This window comes from Bombina bombina, chromosome 11 (genome assembly GCF_027579735.1).
Source record: "Bombina bombina isolate aBomBom1 chromosome 11, aBomBom1.pri, whole genome shotgun sequence".
In the NCBI taxonomy this organism is placed as follows: domain Eukaryota; kingdom Metazoa; phylum Chordata; class Amphibia; order Anura; family Bombinatoridae; genus Bombina; species Bombina bombina.
Genome location: NC_069509.1, coordinates 28,955,527 through 28,981,322, shown reverse-complemented (window position 1 = coordinate 28,981,322; position 25,796 = coordinate 28,955,527). Strand labels below are relative to the sequence as shown.

Here is a 25,796-nt window from a genome sequence, read left to right as displayed (position 1 = left end):
CTTGGGCACTACTTTTATAACATTGTAGCAAACACTCCTGCAATGTAGTGTTTAAGTCATGTGCACACTCCTGAGCCTACCTCAGTATGCTCTCATGGTAAGTTTAAACAAAAGGATACCAAGAGATAAAGGTTAATTTGGTAGCAACATTTTTTTTTTTTTTAATGATCTCTGTGTGAGCCATGAAAAACATAATTTATGTAAGAACTTACCTGATAAATTCATTTCTTTCATATTAGCAAGAGTCCATGAGCTAGTGACGTATGGGATATACATTCCTACCAGGAGGGGCAAAGTTTCCCAAACCTCAAAATGCCTATAAATACACCCCTCACCACACCCACAAATCATTTTAACGCATAGCCAAGAAGTGGGGTGATAAGAAAAAAGTGCGAAAGCATAAAAAATAAGGAATTGGAATAATTGTGCTTTATACAAAAAAATCATAACCACCACAAAAAAAGGGTGGGCCTCATGGACTCTTGCTAATATGAAAGAAATGAATTTATCAGGTAAGTTCTTACATAAATTATGTTTTCTTTCATGTAATTAGCAAGAGTCCATGAGCTAGTGACGTATGGGATAATGACTACCCAAGATGTGGATCTTCCACGCAAGAGTCACTAGAGAGGGAGGGATAAAATAAAGACAGCCAATTCCGCTGAAAATAATCCACACCCAAAATAAAGTTTAAATCTTATAATGAAAAAAACTGAAATTATAAGCAGAAGAATCAAACTGAAACAGCTGCCTGAAGTACTTTTCTACCAAAAACTGCTTCAGAAGAAGAAAACACATCAAAATGGTAGAATTTAGTAAAAGTATGCAAAGAAGACCAAGTTGCTGCTTTGCAAATCTGATCAACCGAAGCTTCATTCCTAAACGCCCAGGAAGTAGAAACTGACCTAGTAGAATGAGCTGTAATCCTTTGAGGCAGAGTTTTACCCGACTCGACACAAGCATGATGAATTAAAGATTTCAACCAAGATGCCAAAGAAATGGCAGAGGCCTTCTGACCTTTCCTAGAACCGGAAAAGATAACAAATAGACTAGAAGTCTTTCGGAAATTCTTAGTAGCTTCAACATAATATTTCAAAGCTCTAACTACATCCAAAGAATGCAATGATTTCTCCTTAGAATTCTTAGGATTAGGACATAATGAAGGAACCACAATCTCTCTACTAATGTTGTTAGAATTCACAACCTTAGGTAAAAATTTAAAAGAAGTTCGCAACACCGCCTTATCCTGATGAAAAATCAGAAAAGGAGACTCACAAGAAAGAGCAGATAATTCAGAAACTCTTCTGGCAGAAGAGATGGCCAAAAGGAACAAAACTTTCCAAGAAAGTAATTTAATGTCCAATGAATGCATAGGTTCAAACGGAGGAGCTTGAAGAACCCCCAGAACCAAATTCAAACTCCAAGGAGGAGAAATTGACTTAATGACAGGTTTTATACGAACCAAAGCTTGTACAAAACAATGAAAATCAGGAAGATTAGCAATCTTTCTGTGAAAAAGAACAGAAAGAGCAGAGATTTGTCCTTTCAAGGAACTTGCAGACAAACCTTTATCCAAACCATCCTGAAGAAACTGTAAAATTCTCGGAATTCTAAAAGAATGCCAGGAAAAATGATGAGAAAGACACCAAGAAATATAAGTCTTCCAGACTCTATAATATATCTCCCTAGATACGGATTTACGAGCCTGTAACATAGTATTAATCACAGAGTCAGAGAAACCTCTTTGACTAAGAATCAAGCGTTCAATCTCCATACCTTTAAATTTAAGGATTTGAGATCCTGATGGAAAAAAGGACCTTGCGACAGAAGGTCTGGTCTTAACGGAAGAGTCCACGGTTGGCAAGAGGCCATCCGGACAAGATCCGCATACCAAAACCTGTGAGGCCAAGCTGGAGCTACCAGCAGAACAAACGAGCATTCCTTCAGAATCTTGGAGATTACTCTTGGAAGAAGAACTAGAGGCGGAAAGATATAGGCAGGATGATACTTCCAAGGAAGTGACAATGCATCCACTGCTTCCGCTTGAGGATCCCTGGATCTGGACAGATACCTGGAAAGTTTCTTGTTTAGATGAGAGGCCATCAGATCTATTTCTGGAAGTCCCCACATTTGAACAATATGAAGAAATACCTCTGGGTGAAGAGACCATTCGCCCGGATGTAACGTTTGGCGACTGAGATAATCCGCTTCCCAATTGTCTATACCTGGGATATAAACCGCAGAAACTAGATAGGAGCTGGATTCCGCCCATACCAGAATTCGAGATACTTCTTTCATGGCCAGAGGACTGTGAGTCCCTCCTTGATGATTGATGTATGCCACTGTTGTGACATTGTCTGTCTGAAAACAAATGAACGATTCTCTCTTTAGAAGAGGCCAAGACTGAAGAGCTCTGAAAATTGCACGGAGTTCCAAAATATTGATTGGTAATCTCACCTCCTGAGATTCCCAAACCCCTTGTGCTGTCAGAGACCCCCAAACAGCTCCCCAACCTGTCAGACTTGCATCTGTTGAAATTACAGTCCAGGTCGGAAGAACAAAAGAAGCCCCCTGAACTAAACGATGGTGATCTGTCCACCACGTCAGAGAGTGTCGTACAATCGGTTTTAAAGATATTAATTGAGATATCTTTGTGTAATCCCTGCACCACTGGTTCAGCATACAGAGCTGAAGAGGTCGCATGTGAAAACGAGCAAAGGGGATCGCGTCCGATGCAGCAGTCATAAGACCTAGAATTTCCATGCATAAGGCTACCGAAGGGAATGATTGTGATTGAAGGTTTCGACAAGCTGAGATCAATTTTAGACGTCTCTTGTCTGTCAAAGACAGAGTCATGGACACTGAATCTATCTGGAAACCTAAAAAGGTTACCCTTGTCTGAGGAATCAATGAACTTTTCGGTAAATTGATCCTCCAACCATGATCTTGAAGAAACAACACAAGTCGATTCGTATGAGATTCTGCTAAATGTGAAGACTGAGCAAGTACCAAGATATCGTCCAAATAAGGAAATACCACAATACCCTGCTCTCTGATTACAGACAGAAGGGCACCGAGAACCTTTGTAAAAATTCTTGAAGCTGTTGCTAGGCCAAACGGCAGAGCCACAAACTGGTAATGCTTGTCTAGGAAAGAGAATCTCAGAAACTGAAAGTGATCTGGATGAATCGGAATATGCAGATATGCATCCTGTAAATCTATTGTGGACATATAATGCCCTTGCTGAACAAAAGGCAGGATAGTCCTTATAGTTACCATTTTGAATGTTGGTATCCTTACATAACGATTCAATATTTTTAGATCCAGAACTGGTCTGAAGGAATTCTCCTTCTTTGGTACAATGAAGAGATATGAATAAAACCCCAGCCCCTGTTCCAGAACTGGAACTGGCATAATTACTCCAGCCAACTCTAGATCTGAAACACATTTCAGAAATGCTTGAGCCTTCGCTGGATTTACTGGGACACGGGAAAGAAAAAATCTCTTTGCAGGAGGCCTTATCTTGAAGCCAATTCTGTACCCTTCTGACACAATGTTTTGAATCCAAAGATTGTGAATTGAATTGATCCAAATTTCTTTGAAAAATCGTAATCTGCCCCCTACCAGCTGGGCTGGAATGAGGGCCGCACCTTCATGTGGACTTGGGAGCTGGCTTTGCTTTTCTGAAAGGCTTGGATTTATTCCAGACTGGAGATGGTTTCCAAACTGATACCGCTCCTGTGGGTGAAGGATCAGGCTTTTGTTCCTTATTGTGACGAAAGGAACGAAAACGATTATTAGACCTAAATTTATTACCCTGGAAAGAAAGGGAAAGTAAAGTTGACTTAGAAGACATATCAGCATTCCAAGTTTTAAGCCAAAAAGCTCTTCTAGCTAAAATAGCTAGAGACATATACCTGACATCACCTCTAATGATATCAAAGATGGCATCACAAATAAAGTTATTAGCATGTTGAAGAAGATTAACAATGCTATGAGAATTATGATCTGTTACTTGTTGCGCTAAAGCTTCTAACCAAATAGTTGAAGCTGCAGCAACATCCGCTAAAGATATAGCAGGTCTATGCCGTAGGAATAGTAGTACGTTTAGCAAGAGTAGAGACAGCCCCATCAACTTTAGGGATTTTGTCCCAAAATTCTAATCTGTCAGATGGCACAGGATATAATTGCTTAAAACGTTTAGAAGGAGTAAATGAATTACCCAAATTATTCCATTCCCTGGAGATTACTTCAGAAATAGCATCAGGGACAGGAAAAACTTCTGGAATAACTACAGGAGATTTAAAACCTTATTTAAACGTTTAGATTTAGTATCAAGAGGACCAGAATCCTCTATTTCTAATGCAATTAAGACTTCTTTAAGTAAGGAACGAATAAATTCCATTTTAAATAAATATGAAGATTTATCAGCATCAACCTCTGAGACAGAATCCTCTGAACCAGAGGAACCATTATCAGAATGATGATGTTCATTTAAAAATTCGTCTGAAAAATGAGAAGTTTTAAAAGACCTTTTTACGTTTACTAGAAGGAGGAATAACAGACATAGCCTTCTTAATGGATTTAGAAACAAAATCTCTTATATTAACAGGAACACTCTGAGTATTAGATGTTGACGGAACAGCAACAGGTAATGTAACATTACTAAAGGAAATATTATCTGCATTAACAAGTTTGTCATGACATTCATTACAAACAACAGCTGGAGGAACAGATACCACAAGTTTGCAGCAGATACACTTAACTTTGGTAGATCCAGCACCAGGCAGCGTTTTTCCAGAAGTATCTTCTGACTCAGTGTCAATCTGGGACATCTTGCAATATGTAATAGAAAAAACAACATATAAAGCAAAATTGATCAAATTCCTTAAATGACAGTTTCAGGAATGGGAAAAAATGCCAGTGAACAAGCTTCTAGCAACCAGAAGCAATAAATAATGAGACTTAAATAATGTGGAGACAATACTGACGCCCATATTTTTTTAGCGCCAAAAAAAGACGCCCACATTATTTGGTGCCTAAATGCTTTTGGCGCCAAAAATGACGCCACATCCGGAACGCCGACACTTTTGGCGCAAAAAAAGTCAAAAAATGACGCAACTTCCGGCGACACGTATGACGCCGGAAACAGAAAAAAAAATTTGCGCCAAAAAAGTCCGCGCCAAGAATGACGCAATAAAATGAAGCATTTTCAGCCCCCGCGAGCCTAACAGCCCACAGGGAAAAAAGTCAAATTTTAAGGTAAGAAAAAAATTGATTTATTCATATGCATTATCCCAAATATGAAACTGACTGTCTGAAATAAGGAACGTTGAACATCCTGAGTCAAGGCAAATAAATGTTTGAATACATATATTTAGAACTTTATATAAAAGTGCCCAACCATAGCTTAGAGTGTTACAGAAAATAAGACTTACTTACCCCAGGACACTCATCTACATGTAGTAGAAAGCCAAATCAGTACTGAAACGAGAATCAGTAGAGGTAATGGTATATATAAGAGTATATCGTCGATCTGAAAAGGGAGGTAAGAGATTAATCTCTACGACCGATAACAGAGAACCTATGAAATAGACCCCGTAGAAGGAGATCATTGAATTCAAATAGGCAATACTCTCCTCACATCCCTCTGACATTCACTGCACGCTGAGAGGAAAACCGGGCTCCAACCTGCTGCGGAGCGCATATCAACGTAGAATCTAGCACAAACTTACTTCACCACCTCCATAGGAGGCAAAGTTTGTAAAACTGATTTGTGGGTGTGGTGAGGGGTGTATTTATAGGCATTTTGAGGTTTGGGAAACTTTGCCCCTCCTGGTAGGAATGTATATCCCATACGTCACTAGCTCATGGACTCTTGCTAATTACATGAAAGAAATGTTATTTTGACTTCATTTGTCCAATTTAAATAGTTCATAAAGATTTGAAACATTAAAATATAGACTTAAAGGAGCATTAAAGGGACAGTCTAGTCCAAAATAAACTAGATAGGGCATCTAATTTTAAACAATTTTCCAATTTACTTTTATCACCAATTTTGCTTTGTTCTTTTGGTATTCTTATTTGAAAGCTAAATCTAGGAGGTTCATATGCTAATTTCTAAGCCCTTGAGGGCCGCCTCTTCTCTCAGGGCATTTTGACAGTTTTTCACCACTAGAGGGTGTTAGTTCATATGTGTCATATAGATAACACTGTCCTCACACACGTGAAGTTCCAGGGAGCCAGCACTGATTGGCTAAAATGCATGTCTGTCAAAAGAACTGAAATAAGGGGGCAGTTTGCAGAGGCTTAGATACAAGGTAATCACAGAGGTAACACGTGTATTATTATAACTGTGTTGGTTATGCAAAACTAGGGAATGGGTAATAAAAAGGGACTATCTATCTTTTAAAACAATAAAAATGCGAGTGTACACTGTCCCTTTAAATACAGTTAAATTGCATAACTGATTTTTTTCTGATACATTTTAAAATTCCTTGTATTTCCCTGCCCCCTTTATCATGTGACAGAGATCAAACAAATCAGACTTATATACACTGATCTCTTGCACATGCTCAGTAGTAGCTGATGCCTCAGAGAGTGTGCATATAAAAAGGCTGTGCACAATTTGACATTGAGAGTACATTGAAAAGTGAATCTGAATCTTTAAAGTTTACTTTGAGTTTAGTGTCCCTTTAATTGCTTTACAAGCAGAAGCCTTATCAGACATGACAATGCCTGGAACAGACTGCTGACATTTATAAAAACATATATATCCCAGAGGTACGTCCTGTATTAGAAGAGAGGGCAGGCGGCATCTAATTAATATTCTTTAAAAGGGTAAAATGAATCTAGTTCTTACCTGAGACGGGGAAGCAAAGGTGTACTGCCTCTGCAACACGTCCCCAAACTCCTGTTATGTATTGAAGAGGTGTTAGTACATAACAATAAAATCATTATAAAGTGCAGCCCTTTGTGACCATTAAATCCCCCCACAAGAGATTTTATGTAGCAAACTGACCTTCAGTGCACTGCAAAGCTCACCACACCTTAAAATGTTTTCATGGGCGTCAGTCTTTAAATGGCTCCAAACACCTCTCACCAGTTCACAAACATATATTGTGAGATGACTTCTGAAGTCCTTGTTCATATCTGTGAGGAGGGTAAAAGTAAACCACATTACACATATTTGTGTTTTGTTCCAATCTGCCCTCTGTTCATTGAGATGGGGCAGAACTGTGAAATAACTTATATAGACATAAATGGAAATAAATAACATGTAATTAATGTAAATTGATAATCTGAGTGTAGATAACATTTACTATAGATAAGACAAATACATTGTGGACATTAATACGAAAACCTGATAACCACATATTTAAGAGTGATACATCACGTTGCTTTCAGGAGGTAGAAAGAGCCAAATGCAAGAAAAATTCATTGTTAGCTTTAGGCAATGAGGACTCAGACTTGTAGGGTAAGTGAGGTCACCTGACAGTTTTCCCTGGCCTGATCTGATGAGTCCGATCCCTGGGTGTGGCAAGAGATGGCAGGATACTGACGAGCATGCAAGCCACCCTTCTACACAAGGGTACGCATAGCAATGTTCCTATTAGGAAAACAAAGATTACTAATATTTTTTTTCTTCATATTTAAACGTTAAAACACAACATGATAGCAGAAGTGTATATTATCTAGGTTATGAGCACACCGGCCTACTAAGGACGCACATCATCAACCAACCAGGAGTAACGTTTACTTTAGTAGAGTATTAAACCTCTGTCTTTTCAGACACTGATATAAGTACAGATTTGAAGAATTATTCATCAGACCGTAAGCATCTGACCTCTGGGGATGAATGATCCTCACAAACATGCACCAATAAGAGAAATGGAGGGTTTAGACTATGAGGAGAGGTTGGCCAAACTGGTCTGTTTTCTCTAGGAAAAAAAAGATGCTTGAGAGAGGATATGATTACTTTATATAAATATACTCAAGGCCCATATACAGAGATGGTGGAAGCTCTGTTTATTCCAAGGAAACTATTTGGGACAGGAGGTCATTCTTTAAAGGGATATTAAATCCATGTCATGAACTTCCCTCTCATCATGAGGGCTGCCATTATAGAACCAAGGTTACACTGCGGGTATATGAAGGAGAGTTGCGGCACATGAGCAAACAGATCAGCACTGGAGTGGAGAGCAGTGAAAGATAGATTTCAACATGCGGCACCCATAACTAGAGGGAGGCGGGAATAACTAGGGATGGGCAAATGTGCTGAAACTGTAATTCATTTGGTAGAACGAATAGTCTTTTGGACAATCGAATATTGATAAGAATGAAAACCATTAAAATTTGGTGATCAAATGTTTTTTCTGGTTTTCAAATTTTACTTTCATTTTTGAATGTTCACATTTTGATCAAATATCCACATTCAAAATTTTGAATGTAATATTTGATTTAACAAATACTATTCAGAAGTCCAATAGCTCATGTGGTAGGGAATTTAGTAAATTGATACATATTAGATACAGATATATCAATTTGAATGTTTCTTTTCGAATATTGCATAATTCGAATATTACATTTAAAGAGAAATACTATTACAAATATATAAATCCCTAGGAATAACCTCAATACTATGCTTATAAAATGTATTTAGTGTAAGGCTAAAGGAAAGGAGATTTAATCTCCAGCAATGTAAATGTTTTGTTTTTTTTACTGTAAAGGAAATTTAATTCATTGCCTAAGGAGGTAGTGAATGCCAATACCGTAGATACATATAAAATAGCTTAGATACATTTCTGGCTATAAATAAAATTTAGGGTTATGATTGCTTGGGTTAAATGGGTCAGCTTTCTTACTGTATTAATGTAAATTCAAATGGAGCTTCTTTATTGTAAATCAAATTGGATCCGTATAGGTTGAACTCGATGGACGTCTGTCTTCTTTCAACCACTTCTACTATCTTACCTTCTCTTTGTTTAAATATGAATTTAAATATATTTTTTTTGCATGAATTTTTTTTTATAAAACAGCTTTTTTATATGCTTAATGTAGGTGAAATAATACCTTTTCCACATTATCTAAGAAAGACAGGGCAGCTCCGCGACCACAGTTATCACAGTTGTGCCAGTCCCTCACCAAGAGGTCCAAATGCTATAACACAGAAAGTATTATGTATGAGACAGGTGAGCAGCTAAACAAATGACAGTAATCTAAAGAGGGATGGGTGTAGGGTTGGTTGCCACCTCAGCAATGTTTTCCAGGACAATTATGAGTTACACATGCTGCAGGGTAAGCAGGGAGGAACATCTATTGTGCTGTTCATCAACACTAGTCATGTGATGTCCATACATGTTCTGCCCTGCTTACCCTGCAGCATGGGTAACTCATAAGTGTCCAGGAAAACATGGCCGACGGGGCAACCCTAGGTGGATGTGAAGTGGGAAAATACTGAGAGAGAAGAGGTATTGTGGGTTGGGAACAGCAGCTGCTTATTGGATGTATTTACCTGTAATTGTTGTTGTAGAAAGGATTTTCCCAGCAGCTCTCCAACTTCAGTATACATCTGAGAGAGGAACAAATGAGTTATACACAGTGAGCAGAGGCAGCAAGACAATGCATTACCCAGCATGCTCTGGTTTGTGTGCAAAAGTCCTAGTAGCCTTACAATAGATACCAGCCAGGCAGCCAATAGAAAACCAGAACAGCTGTAGCCCTTTCTTGCAATCAAAGCTTGTCCTAATGTCACTCATAGGTTAGCAGCTTTCAGTAGTAACAGTCTTAATAAACACAGTAGAATAGCATTATCACCAAGTGCATAATAAAAACACAATTACAATTAATCAGAATTTTAAATGAGCAGTAGATTTGGTTTTTTTTGGACAAATTTCAAAACTTACTTCAGTTTTAGCCCCTGTATCATGTGACAGCCATCAGCCAATCATTTGCTTGTACACTGTAAACTCTCGCACATGCTCAGTAGTAGCTGGCGCCTCAGATAATGTGTAAATAAAAATACTGTGCACAATCTGAATGAACGTTTCATTTTGACTTTTCTTTAATCACCGATATTCTGAGAATCTGGCTACTTATCCACCTACACAAGAGACTGTACACAAATGCAGGATGCTTACACCAGCGGCCGCCATCATTGTGCTGCACCGACTGATGTATGTTCAGAAAGTAATGGTAACAACTAATTCAGATTCAGACGAATGCAAAAAAAAAAAAAGACACCAAAAACAACTAACATAAATTTTGCTGTATTCTTTACACTCGTTTCATAATTAAAACAAATGGTCCTTTAACGAAAAAATTAATGATTGAAACAAAAATAATTAGGCTTCAGGTTTAGTTTACACTATTCAGTAGCAATCTACCAAAATACCTTGTGACTTGATTGATTCCTGTGTCATCCATTAAGTATATAAGCCCCGGTAAAAAATAAATTGTGCTGCTGCTAGCTTGTAGCACTAGCACTAGCTAATACTAAGTGTAAGTTTATTTAAGTGAAAGCTGCAGCACAGTTGCTCCTCTGCTGACCTTAAGTTGTTCCCAAAATGATATTCAAAATGTGTTAATGAAAAGCTGTTTATTTTTAACAACCCCATTGTTGATATAGGATAAAACTATTTTTTGGAGAAATGATCATCCAAAACAAATTTGTGTATTTCTAGCAACAAATATAAAAATACACATTTGCCAATATGTCTCATACAATTGTTCAGGGCTCTGTTGCTAAATCTTCTTTAAAAAGGGGACAGTAAGCGCCTTGTTATTACCAAACATTTCAGTTGTGTTTCTTTAGATCACTGGTTTTCACACCTGTCCTCAGGCCTCCCCAACAGGTCAGCTTTTCAGGATTACCTTGGATGAGAGCAGGTAAATAACCATGGTTACTAATCAGCTGATTATTTCACCTGTGCTCTAGTTCAGATATCCTCAAAATGTGCCCTGTTAGGGAGGTCTGAGGACAGGTTTGAAAACCAGCGCTTTAAAATAACATCTCAGCCAAATCTTAATGTTTTAAAACAAATTAACATTCTTCTTACTGCAATTATTTATCAATAGTCAAACTCCACCCACAATTTGCCTTATTTGGAGGAGACAATCTACAGTCCACAGACAACAAAGCTAGCCACGGTCATAGATTTAGTATAAAATGTTTTGCAGTTGTGTCAATTAGGGACATGCATGTAGCAAGGTTAGCCTTAAGACAGCATGTGTATTAATTCCTGATAATTAGAAACTGCTCAATTTTCAGAGCTGTTCCTTTAGGGTGAATAATGCACTTTCAGACCTTAAAACTCAAACTTTACATTGTTTAGAGTAATATATATATATATATATATATATATATATATATATATATATATATATATATATATATATATATATATATATATATATATATATATATATATATATAGTTTAACAAATGGAGAGCACTCACACTTCAAACCCAACTTGCCAGGGTGCAAACAGGAGACAAATAACAAAAGACGATGGCTTGCACTCACTGGTCTTTTAAAAAAAAACGTGCCTTTAATGTAATGTTTCAGGGCAATAAAGGCACGTTTTTTTTAAAAGACCAGTGAGTGCAAGCCATCGTCTTTTGTTATATATATATATATAATTATTATTATACTTTAAATTTATGAAGCGCCATCATATTCTGCAGCGTTGTCCATGGATACAATTCATTTAAATAAAACATTGATATAAAACTTGTAAGAGACAGGACAAAATTTTACAAACACATACAGGAGGAATTGAGGGCCCAATTCCAGTGGGAACTTACAATCTAGAAGGGTAGGAGGTTGAGAAACAGGAGGTGAGGACTGCAAGATTGAGAAAGATGTTAATACAGAGTTAGAGGAAGGAAATGTTGTTAGGTAAGAGAAATATTATTGAGTTGGGTGGTAGGCTTCTCTCAGGGGCGTATTAAGGCATAGGCCAACAAGGCCGGTGCCTAGGGCAGCAGATTTTTAAGGGGCAGCAGAATTTTGAGTCCCTAGGGCCACTCTACTGAACTCAGGCCCGGGTGGCTAAATCAACCAATTACTAATGACTTAAATGTTTGGCCCGGCTATTGCTATCCTATGGGATTGTATGTGGGTGCGCATGACGTGGTGACAGTGGAGGCGGAGCTCACTTGCGCAGCCTGGCCTGGACTGAGAGGGAATGCGGTATTCTTCCTTGCTCCACCGCGTGATTGAGACTCACACAGACTACACAGTGCAGTGTGCACTACAACGTGACCACTGTGAAACAGCACATGCCTTTCTCCCTTCAATACATCTTCATTAGGCATTAAAATACTTAAACGGATTAGTCACTAAATACTTGTACATTTACTGTTTGTCTATCTGTCATACATGCAAAGAATAAGTATTTATTGCTGAATCTATACAACTATGTGACTTAAAACACAACTGAAAATATGTTGTATGCATTTAATACATTCAGAAACAATACAAGTATATACTTTATTATGATTGTATCATGTGACTTTATCCCCTAGGATACAATTCCTAAACCTATCATAACTACTGTTGTATTTTTTAAGTACTTTTAAAGGCCAGTTTGTATATTCATTGCATATTTATCCAAGCAGATATTTTGCTTAAATAACTGTCAATCACCAAAGAAGATGTTTAAGGTTAAACAACTACCTACTGACCAACTATCATACAGTAAATTATATTTTTTTCTGATATAAACACTTTAATTATCTGACTTGCAAAATAATGTCTTAATATATATATATATATATATATATATATATATATATATATTATGTGTGTGTGTGTGTGTGTGTGTGACCAGAGTGAATGCAAGCCCTGGTGAACATCTTTTTTTTTCTCCATCTTTTATTTTTTTACACCCTGCCCCAAAAAATTATGTCTAAAAAAAGGCCTTAAACCTGGGGTGGGGTGGGGGGCAGCAGAATTTTGAGTGCCTAGGGCAGCACAAAACCTAAATACGCCCCTGGCTTCTCTGAACAGAAAAGTCTTCAGGGAGCAGTTATATATTTATATTATTTTTTATTTTTTTGTATCAAACATATTCACCAGACTTGACTCAAACACACAAACAAACATAATTTATGCTTACCTGATAAATTCATTTCTTTCATGAAGGTGAAAGTCCACGATCCATTACTCCTGGGAAATTACTCAGGGAATCTTTGCCTCCTCCTAGTAGCAGAGCAAACCCCAAGAGACCTATAAAACCCCTCCCACAAACCTCAGTCTAACATAAAGCCAAGCAAAGTGAGGTAAAGAAAAGGAATAATAAAAGGAGAAGGGAAAATAAGTGCTAAAGAAAAAAAATAACCCCCAAAAAACTTAAAAGGTGGGGTCTCGTGGACTCTCATCACAATGAAAAAAATACATTTTCTTTCATAGGTGGTGAGAGTCCATGATTCATTACTCCTGGGAGCCAATACCCAAGCTGAGGAGTCCAAGAGTAATAACAAAGGGAGGGATTTAAAAACAACTAAACATTTTTTTTTCCACAGAGAAATTAAATCCACAATCCCAATATATTTTTATTTTTTTTATGCTCTTAAAATAAATCAAACAGGCAAACAATCAAACTGGGACAGTTGCTTGAAGAACCTTCCTGCCAAAGGCTGAAGCAAAAACATAAAAATTGTAGGATTTTGTAAAAAAAAAAAAAAAAAAAAAAAAAAAAAAAAAAAAAAAGGATGCAAAGAAGACAAAGCAGCTGCCTTGCAAATCTGGTCAACTGAAGCCTCATTCTTGAAAGCCCAAGAAGTGGCAACTGATTAAGTAGAATGAGCAGTAATCTACTGCAGTGGAGGCTGACCTGCCTCCAAATAAGCTTTGTGAATCAAAAGTTTCAACCAGGATGCCAGAGAAACAGCAGAAATTTTCTGACCCTTCCTAGGACCAAGAAAGAAGTAGTTAGTATCATCAATGTAATATTTCAATGCCCTAAAATGTCCAAAGAATGCAAAGATCTCTCTGAAGCATTCTTAAGATTAGGACACAAATTAAATCAAATTAAGTCAGTAAAAATCTGTACATCTGAAAAAGATCTGCATACCAAACCATGTGAGGCCATCCTGTGCCCCAGGATTACTGAAAAACTAACTAGGCTTATCTTGGAAATCACTCTGGGAAGAAGAACCAGAGGAGGAAACAGATAAGCAAGCTGAAAAGACCAAGGAACTACTAGAGCATCCACTAACTCTGCCAGAGGATCCCTGGACCTTGCAAAGTACCTGGAAATTTGTTGTTCAAATGAGAGGCCATCAGATCTATCTCTGGGAGACCCCAAAAATCTAGAATCTGATTGAACACATCCTGGTGAAGAGACCACTCCCCTTGATGTAGAGGATTGATGACTGAGAAAGTCTGCCCCCCAGTTGTTCACCCCTGGAATATAAATCTGAGAGACTAGACAGGAATTAGTTTCTGCCCATGAGAGAATTTGAGACACCTCCACACAGTGGCCAGGAAACTGAATTCCTCCCTGATTGTTGACATAAGCTACTGACATTGTCTGTCTGGAAACGTAGATGAAACTCTTTTCAAAAAAGGCCAGACTTGAAGTGCCCTGAAAATTGTACAGAGTTCTAGAACATTTATTGGCAACCTTGGCTCCTGAGGATCCCAAAGTCCCTGTGCTCTCAGAGACCCCCAAACAGCTTCCCAACCTGACAGTCTTGCATCTGTAGTTATCAAAGTCCAGGTAGGATGAGCAAAAGAAGACCTCTGAATTATAAACTGATGATCCAACCACCAAGTTAGAGACTGACTTTTTACTGGGATCCAAAAATATCCTTTAAAACATCGGAGTATAATATCTGCACCATTGATGCAGAATACAAAGCTGAAGAAGCCTCATTTGAAAACGTGCAAATGAAATTGCATCTGAAGCTGCAATCATGAGACCTAGGACTTAAATACAAAGAGCAACCGAGGGAAAAGAGAGAGACTGAAGGTTCTGACAAGCTGACACCAACTTTAATCTTTTCTGATCTGTTGGAGAAAGACTTGTGTAGACTGAATATATTTAAAAACCCCAAAAAATGTATTTTTGTCTAAAGAACCAAATAACTTTTTGGAAAATTGATCCTCCAGCAATGCTGTTGAAGAAACAAGAGTCGGTTGGTGTGAGATTTTGATAAAGGAAAAGTCGGAGCTTGAACCAAGATGTCCTCCAGGTATGGAAACATTGAAATACCTGGAGACCTAATCACAGACAAAAGGGCACCTAGAACCTTTGTGAATATTCTTAAAGCTGTAGCCAGAACAAATGGTAGAGCAACAAACCGAAAATGCTTGTCCAGAAAGGCAAACCTCAGAAACTGGAAAATGTTATTTGTGAATTGGAACATGAAGGTAAGCATCCTTTCAATCTATTGTAAACATAAACTGACCTTGCTGAACAAAAGGCAGAATAGTCTGAATAGTTTCTATTATGAAAGATGGAATCCTTACAAACTTGTTTAGAGCTTTCAGATCCAGAACTGGTTTAAAAGTACCTTACTTCTTTGGAAAAATTAAGAAATTTGAATAAAATTCCATCCCCTGTTCATGCAAAGTAACAAACAATCATTCATATAGCTTACAGATTTGAGACAGACTTGAAAAAAGATTGAACTTTTACAGGATTCCTTGGAACATTGGAGAGAAAAAAAACTTCCTCTGCAAGGCCTTGTTCTAAATTCTATTTGATATCCGAGAGAAACTATATTCAGAACCCAGGGGTCTGGAATACACTGAAACCAAGTCTCCTGAAAAAGGCCTAATCTGCCCCCTAACAGGACCTCTGGATCAGGGGCCACACCTTCATGCAGTTTTGGTAGTAGGGATCAGGGACGGACTGAGACCAACCAGGGCCCCCGGGCGAAAGTGTGGTAGGGCCCCCCTTTGCTCCACCTACCTACCTCATCTCCTCCTCCTACCCTATTGCCCCTCCCATTTCCTTGCCCCTCCCACCTCAATTGCCCCTCCCACCTCATATGCCTCTCCCCCACGTTTTTAATTGCCATATAAAAAACATTTTTTTTCTTTAAAGTCATTAGACACACACACCTGACTCACACAAGCACGGTAAACACACACACACCTGACTCACACAAACACCGCGCACACACACATATCTGACTCACACAAACACTGCACGCACACACACACACACATCTGACTCACACAAGCACTGCACCCACACACACCTGACTCACACAAACACTGCACACACATTGACTTACACAAACACTACACACACACACATACCTGACTCACACAAACACTGCACACACACACCTGACTCACACAAACACTGCACAAACACTGCACACACACACATACCTGACTCACACAAACACTGCACACACACATCTGACTCACACAAACACTGCACACACACACCTGACTCACACAAACACTGCACACACATCTGACTCACACAAACACTGCACACACACACACCTCTGACTCACACAAACACTGCATACACACACACCTGACTCACACAAACACTGCACACACACCTGACACACACACACCTGACTCACACAAACACACACATCTGACTCACACAAACACTGCACACACACATCTTACTCACACAAACACTTCTGACTCACACAAACACATCTGACTCACACACATTCACACATCTGACTCACGCAAACACTGCACACACACACACCTGACTCACACAAACACTGCACACACACATTCACACATCTGACTAACGCAAACACTGCACACACATCTGACTAACGCAAACACTGCACACACACCTGACTCACACAAACACTGCACACACACCTGACTCACACAAACACTGCACACACACACCTGACTCACACAAACACTGCACACACACACACATGACTCACACAAACACTGCACACACACACACACACACCCACCTGACTCACACAAACACTGCACACACATATGACTCACACAAACACTGCAGACACACACACATCTGACTCACACAAACACTGCAGACACATCTGACTCACACAAACACTGCACACACACATCTGACTCAAACACTGCACACACACATCTGACTCAAACACTGCACACACACATCTGACTCACACAAACACTGCAGACACACACACACACATCTGACTCACACAAACACTGCAGACACACACACATCTGACTCACACAAACACTGCAGACACACACACATCTGACTCACACAAACACTGCAGACACACACACATCTGACTCACACAAACACTGCAGACACACACACACCTGACTCACACAAACACTGCAGACACACACACACCTGACTCACACAAACACTGCACACACACACACACCTGACTCACACAAACACTGCACACACACCTGACTCACACAAACACTGCACACACACACCTGACTCACACAAACACTGCACACACCTGACTCACAAACACTGCACACACACACACACCTGACTCACACAAACACTGCACACACACACCTGACTCACACAAACACTACACACACACACACACACACGACTCACACACACACTGCACACACACCTGACACACAAACACACACCTGACTTACACAAACACATCTGACTCACACACATTCACACATCTGACTCACACAAACACTGCACACACACATGCATACACACATACACACATCTGACTCACAAACACTGCACACACACATTCACACATCTGACTCACGCAAACACTGCACACACACACACATCTGACTCACACAAACACTGCACACACACATTCACACATCTGACTAACGCAAACACTGCACACACACACACTGCACACACATCTGACTCACACAAACACTGCACACACACACACATCTGATATATATATATATATATATATATATATATATATATATAACACACACACAGTATATACACACACACACACACTTTTTTTCTGATCTTGCCTAAATTTAATTAACATGAAAAAGCTAGAAAACCTTAAAAAAGTTAAACTGTTGTATACATTTACCTCAAAATGCTGTTATGAATAAATTCATATATATTCTTATGTTTTATTTATTTTATCTGCAATACATTTGTTGATTGAACACTATAGGTGCTGTACTGGTATGTTCTTAAATCAGTAACAAATATATACTAGGGAAATTATATAATAAAATTAATCAGTCCTATAAGGAAAACCAGTAATTTGGCTGAGTGGCTGGTACTTTCTTAATTCACTGAATAATTACAACATCCGCAATCACTACATCATACACAATATGGAGTTTCATGCTTCTGGAGCATACACATAATATTCATACACAATATGGAGTTTCATGCTTCTGGAACATACACATAATATTCATACACAATATGGAGTTTCATGCTTCTGGAGCATACACATAATATTCATACACAATATGGAGTTTCATGCTTCTGGAACATACATATAATATTCATACACAATATGGAGTTTCATGCTTCTGGAACATACATATAATATTCATACACAATATGGAGTTTCATGCTTCTGGAACATACATATAATATTCATACACAATATGGAGTTTCATGCTTCTGGAACATACACATAATATTCATACACAATATGGAGTTTCATGCTTCTGGAGCATACACATAATATTCATACACAATATGGAGTTTCATGCTTCTGGAGCATACACATAATATTCATACACAATATGGAGTTTCATGCTTCTGGAGCATACACATAATATTCATACACAATATGGAGTTTCATGCTTCTGGAACATACACATAATATTCATACACAATATGGAGTTTCATGCTTCTGGAACATACACATAATATTCATACACAATATGGAGTTTCATGCTTCTGGAGCATACACATAATATTCATACACAATATGGAGTTTCATGCTTCTGGAACATACACAGAATATTCATACACAATATGGAGTTTCATGCTTCTGGAACATACACAGAATATTCATACACAATATGGAGTTTCATGCTTCTGGAACATACAGATAATATTCATACACAATATGGAGTTTCATGCTTCTGGAGCATACATATAATATTCATACACAATATGGAGTTTAATGCTTCTCGAACATACATATAATATTCATACACAATATGGAGTTTCATGCTTCTGGAACATACAGATAATATTCATACACAATATGGAGTTTCATGCTTCTGGAACATACAGATAATATTCATACACAATATGGAGTTTCATGCTTCTGGAACATACATATAATATTCATACACAATATGGAGTTTCATGCTTCTGGAACATACATATAATATTCATACACAATATGGAGTTTCATGCTTCTGGAACATACAGATAATATTCATACACAATATGGAGTTTCATGCTTCTGGAACATACAGATAATATTCATACACAATATGGAGTTTCATGCTTCTGGAGCATACACATAATATTCATACACAATATGGAGTTTCATGCTTCTGGAGCATACACATAATATTCATACACAATATGGAGTTTCATGCTTCTGGAACATACACATAATATTCATACACAATATGGAGTTTCATGCTTCTGGAGCTTACACATAATATTCATACACAATATGGAGTTTCATGCTTCTGGAACATACATATAATATTCATACACAATATGGAGTTTCATGCTTCTGGAACATACATATAATATTCATACACAATATGGAGTTTCATGCTTCTGGAACATACACATAATATTCATACACAATATGGAGTTTCATGCTTCTGGAACATACACATAATATTCATACACAATATGGAGTTTCATGCTTCTGGAACATACACATAATATTCATACACAATATGGAGTTTCATGCTTCTGGAACATACACATAATATTCATACACAATATGGAGTTTCATGCTTCTGGAGCTTACACATAATATTCATACACAATATGGAGTTTCATGCTTCTGGAACATACACATAATATTCATACACAATATGGAGTTTCATGCTTCTGGAACATACACATAATATTCATACACAATATGGAGTTTCATGCTTCTGGAGCTTACACATAATATTCATACACAATATGGAGTTTCATGCTTCTGGAACATACACATACTATTCATACACAATATGGAGTTTCATGCTTCTGGAGCATACACATAATATTCATACACAATATGGAGTTTCATGCTTCTGGAGCATACACATAATATTCATACACAATATGGAGTTTCATGCTTCTGGAGCATACACATAATATTCATACACAATATGGAGTTTCATGCTTCTGGAGCTTACACATAATATTCATACACAATATGGAGTTTCATGCTTCTGGAGCATACACATAATATTCATACACAATATGGAGTTTCATGCTTCTGGAGCATACACATAATATTCATACACAATATGGAGTTTCATGCTTCTGGAGCATACACATAATATTCATACACAATATGGAGTTTCATGCTTCTGGAACATACACATAATATTCATACACAATATGGAGTTTCATGCTTCTGGAGCTTACACATAATATTCATACACAAATGTTAAGCTTTTCCTCATGATATTTGTGCAACAGAGAATTTGAGAACACCACCTTATTTTTTTAGTCACATTAATCTGCTTTTATTATTTTGTTTACATTGTTTAATATTAAAGTTGAAGTTCTATCCCCAATTCTGAAGTCTAATAGTTTAGTTTTTTATCATGTGTTGCTAAATAATGATCTGTATCTTGCATAAGAAAGAGGTGATCATGTTTAGTATATAGAGTTTATCATTGGAGTATTGCCATTTAAGGACTATTGTAGGGGGAAAAGCTGCTTTATTAAAGGGACATGTTACTCAGGTGTGTGCTGGGCTCTACAATGTAAGCCATCTACCTCCATACTAGTTGTGCATGGCGCATACCTACTAACTGGTGCCTGGCTGTACTCCTGCACTGGCTGAGGGCAACTAACTGGGACTGTTGGGATATAGCATGTAGCTTTTCTTTTTTTACTAACCTGTCCCTTTGCTTTACAATATATTACTAGGGTCTAGGGCTGTACTGCCAGTCTGCCACTTACTTACCTTATCGTCAACGTCGTTGTCGCCTACTAGGCCCGCCTGCTTGACTCAGTCCTAATCACGTGTGGCCACCTTCTGTCTGCTGCAGCTGCCGCCTAAGCCTCTAATGCGCTGTGCACAGTTAAAATTTTGTGTGGAGGCGGAGCTGAGCAAACAGACAGAGCCAGGGGTCGGGCAGGTGATGTGTGTGACCATTAATATGTGGAGGACCGGATTCCGAATCCGGATTGTTTGTTACACCACATATTGCAGGGCAGGCTGCCGCCCGGTTCCACGCTCCAGTCCAGGAAGTGTCTTTTCTTCTCTTCACATGATGTTACCCTAGGCTAACCGGCTCTGAGTCCTAGTTCCTGTTCTTGGCTTCATTGATTCTCACAGTCAGTCATGCTCACGAGTGATGATGAGTCACGTCTCCTTCACCACCGCACCGGGGACTCCCCACCCCACCACCCCCCACTGCAAAAAAATAAATAAAAAATATTCATGGCAAAAATATATATATATATAAAAAAAATGCAGCATCAGTATAATGCATGGGGCCCCTTTAAGAAGCAGGACCCTTGGGCCAGGGCCGATTTGCCCGACTTGTCAGTCCGCCCCTGGTAGGGATAGATTTCTTACCCTGCTTTGACTTGTTCCAATTAGCACTAGGTCTCCAGACTGAATCAGAGGTGCCATGCTTTTGAGCAGAGGAGTCAACCTTTTATTCCTTGTTCTGACTAAAGGAACAAAAACGATTAGAAGGTTTTTCTGGCCTGAGGAAGAAAAGACCCTTTACCACCAGTAACAGTAGATATAATGGAATCTAAATTAGAACCAAAACAACTTCTTTCCCTGAAAGAAAATAGATCATCTAGATTTTGACATAACAGACCATCATAGAACCAGCTGCAGCAAATATCAGCATCTTGATTGCACACACTATGCCAATTGTTCAATTAACTACTCAAAGCAAGTGTATAAAAAGCCCAACCTCTTTGACAGGTGTATGCTTGAAAAAGACTGCTGCGTCAGCCGAAACGCGTTGCAATACACCTGTCAAGGACTGTTACTTGGATATACAGTTCTACCAGTGCTATTTTTGAGCACTTCAGCTTGCCATAGAATCCTCATCACGTGAGCGCAGTAAGACTGCAATCACCACTCTGGGTTCCATCATGGTAATTAAACCTTTACAAATCCCAGCAGGAAACCAACATTGGATAACTTTGTTTACAGTTTAAAGTTTCTTCAGGCACTTGGATTAAAATCTGTGCCACTTCCTTACAAAGCACGGACACTGAGCCACGTATTGGGTTTGATAAAAACCAGCTGCAAGTATTATACATACTAAAAATACTAACTGCAAGTTTAATACTAACAGTGTCAGGCAATCCACTCCTTTCAGGCTGTTATATTATACAATTTAAAGCTGTAAGGTTCATTGTTTTACCGAAATTGGTTTAACTTGTACTAAGATTACAGAACGATATTCTTACAAAGTGTACTGGTATATGCTATGTAACTATTATCCGTTTTGCCTAATATAAAACAAAAGCAGTATAAGTTTTGAAAAGAAATGTTCTTTATCATTGTATTTTAGCCTCATCCAACTTTATTTGGTTGGCCAACCTACATTTATATTGTTTTAAAAAAATGTTATTCATTTATATGCGATTTTTTTTCATAGTTTTATGTTGCCAAAATAAATTTTATTTTATTTTTCTTACAAATATTTGACTACACTCCTTTGTCTCATATTGACATTAAAAGATCCCACCTACCACTCTTTTACATTATCCAAAATTGGATGTGTATAGTTCTATCTACACAGTGCAATTTATATTAGGTCCATTTATTACTAGACCCATTTATTTATATAAATATACAGTTTTTTCACTTTACACTGTTTCCCCTTTTTTCATCCATATAATATTTTTATATCTTCTTCCACATATAGTGAGAAATAAAAATATATATATTATTGTTCTAGCACATTATTGTTATCATATTTTAGTTTTTTAATATAGCAAAGAGCTTCTTACACATAATCTTATCTCCATTAGTTTGTAATAGCTTCCTCAGCGCTCTTGTTAACTCCTCCCACTTTTCTATTACCCATACTGCTCCTGAGGGGAACATCTTTGACTACAAGAGCATACAAACATACAACGCAGGAAATATTAACCTCCTAATCTAAACATGAACACCTGCCATCCGCAGATGATCCCATGCAGGTATTGCAAATTGATTTCACACATATGTCCACTGCTATGGTGGACACAAGTATCTATTAGTTATTGTGGACTAATTCAGTAAGTGGGTTGAAGTGTTTCCTACTACTAAAGAGAATGCCTGCACTGTAGCTAAGATACTATACAAAAAAAAAAAAAAAATCCTCGTTTTGGGTGTCCCATACAGATAAACAGTTATAAAAGGGACTTCTTTCAACTCACAGGTCACCCATATGGTGTGTACTATGTTATTCTTTGACTAGAAATGTCACATTCCTTAACACCCACAATCTTCAGGACAGGTACAAAGAATAAATAGAACCATTAAAGAGAATTTTAGGAAGGGAACTGGTGGTACATTTATTAATTGGCCTGAACATTTACCTGCAATATTGGCAGAAATTAGAATGACGCTTAGTGCAACTACAGGTTATTCGCCCTTTGAAATTCTGATAGGCACCTCACTGACGAGGCCCATAGAAGGCTAAAACGATCGTCTGGGGTTGTCATGTTCCTTATTCAGAGGAGAATTGCCTGGTATTTCGGAAATGGACTGACCTCACTTGGCTGGATCAGACTGATATACTTCAGGAAAGTTTTCCTCTGTGAAAAGCACAACTGGGCTAAAAGAGGCTGCTCCTCGGTGGTAACTTGCCATAGAACAAGCTTCTGAGTTGTTTGTTCCTGGTAGAGCACTTCTCTATTTGTATGCAAATTGTTATGACCCTGAGGAGGTCCCCCTAAGGCTGATGGGGGAAACCAGACGTGGACACCTTGTCCAGTGTGCTTAGAGGATTATGGCTGTACCTCACTGATGAGGCCCATAGAAGGCTGAAACGATCATCTGGGGTTCACATGTTCCTTGTTTAGAGGAGAATTGCCTGGTATTTCGGAGCTGGACTGACCTTACTTGGCAGGATCAGACTGATATACTTCAGGAAAATTTTCCTTTGTGAAAAGCACAACTGGGCTAAAAGAGGCTGCTCCTAGGTGGTAACTCGCCATGGAACAAGCAACTTAGCTGTTTTTCATTCCTGGTAGAGCGCTTCTTTCTTTGTATGCAGACTATTTCCAACCCCTTGGTGTAAACAGGAAGGTGCTCCTGTGGTAAGGGGAGACAGAAATGTTGTAAGAGAAGAATATTTGACAAACTGATTGAAACATTGAATGGCAACTATGGTGATGTTTCTTCTGCTCTCCTTCAACCCACAGGTCCCTCGACACACCTGTTCCAGCCTGGAGATAAAGTCCTGGTGAAACAGCCTTCATAAGAACAAGTTGCTGGATCCCACATAGATTACTGTAACGAGAACCGCAGTCTTAACAGAGGAAGCCTCAGTATGGATCCATGCGAGTCACCTAAAGAAAGCCCCAGATGGCATCAACCAGGGCCTTATGACGCCTACTGGAGAGGAGTGATGTACCTTTTGCTGCCGATTTACAAAAAAAAGGTCAGAAAATACTGGACTAAAGGAATGCACTGGATAGCACGGCTGTTTCTCGAGATAGGCCTCAATTAAAATATAACTTATTAAAAAATAATTAGCAAACAAAAGAAATAATGATTAAAAACACAAGAATGGCTCTGTGCAAAATATTAACAAACTAATATATAGGCCTTATAATGATCGGTCAACATATAGAGGCAGAATTATCATATGTCTGTCGGACCTGATCCGACAGTGTGGATCAGGTCCGACAGGCATTGCAACACCGCCCCCTGCAGACTCGCGGCCAATGGGCCGCCAGCAGGGGGTGTCAAACAACCCAATTGCATTCTTTGTGAACGCTGCTCCATAACTGCTGTTTCTGGCGAGTCTGAAGACTCGCCAGAAACACGGGGCATCAAGCTCCAATCGGAGCTTGATAGATAGGCCCCATAGTCAAGTCTATTGATATCAATTGCCAACAAGTATATGAAACCTTATAAACTTGTAAATAAATTAGTGAGCTTGAGTTTTGTGTTCGTGTAGTACTCTTTTCTTATTTTGATGTTGTTATACATTCACTGTGACTTGTTTATGATAACACTTTCCTTTTATCTTGCACTTTGTGTATGTACGATATTGATTGATGTCATCACTTTGACCATGTACTTATAGTGATCTAGACTTACTTTAATATGAATTTATATTCACTGTGATTTGTTAAATAATTTGGTTTATAACACCACCACTTTGTGCTTTATTTATACATTTTTTGGGGCACATTATGCATTCACAGGAAAAAAAAGAGGGGGAAGAGAAAAAAAAAATCAAACGAAAGCATAGACATTTGTATATATGTCTAATTGTTATGTCCAAGTATATTAAGCTAGTTTAATTTATTAATACATATTGTGCTTTTCTGCTCCTTTAAATAAGAAGGGAATTATATTATAATCTTTTATTGTATATTTTGTCGGGGTATATCATGCCACAGTTGTTTATTATTAGTAGTCTCTGGGATATAATCCCTTTTTTGAGTATTGTTTAACTCAAACCTGGATTTTCAAAATATGAATTGTTTGTTATTTGGGATTTAAAGCTTAATATACTTGAAGCACTTGAAAG

General features: G+C 38.2%; 1 protein-coding gene across 2 annotated transcripts in view; it reads right to left on the bottom strand.

Annotated features, from left to right (window-relative positions):
- LOC128642502 (RING finger protein 112) overlaps nt 1–25,796 on the bottom strand; it is a 51,518-nt gene that overhangs the window by 1,810 nt on the left and 23,912 nt on the right. For both annotated transcript variants that reach the window (XM_053695282.1, XM_053695281.1), the window contains exons 8-12: nt 9,515–9,571; nt 9,073–9,159; nt 7,492–7,609; nt 7,022–7,152; nt 6,863–6,913 (exon numbers count right to left, since the gene is read on the bottom strand). In XM_053695282.1, coding sequence (XP_053551257.1) covers nt 6,863–6,913; nt 7,022–7,152; nt 7,492–7,609; nt 9,073–9,159; nt 9,515–9,571 — 444 coding nt within the window. The remainder of the gene's footprint in view (nt 1–6,862; nt 6,914–7,021; nt 7,153–7,491; nt 7,610–9,072; nt 9,160–9,514; nt 9,572–25,796) is intronic.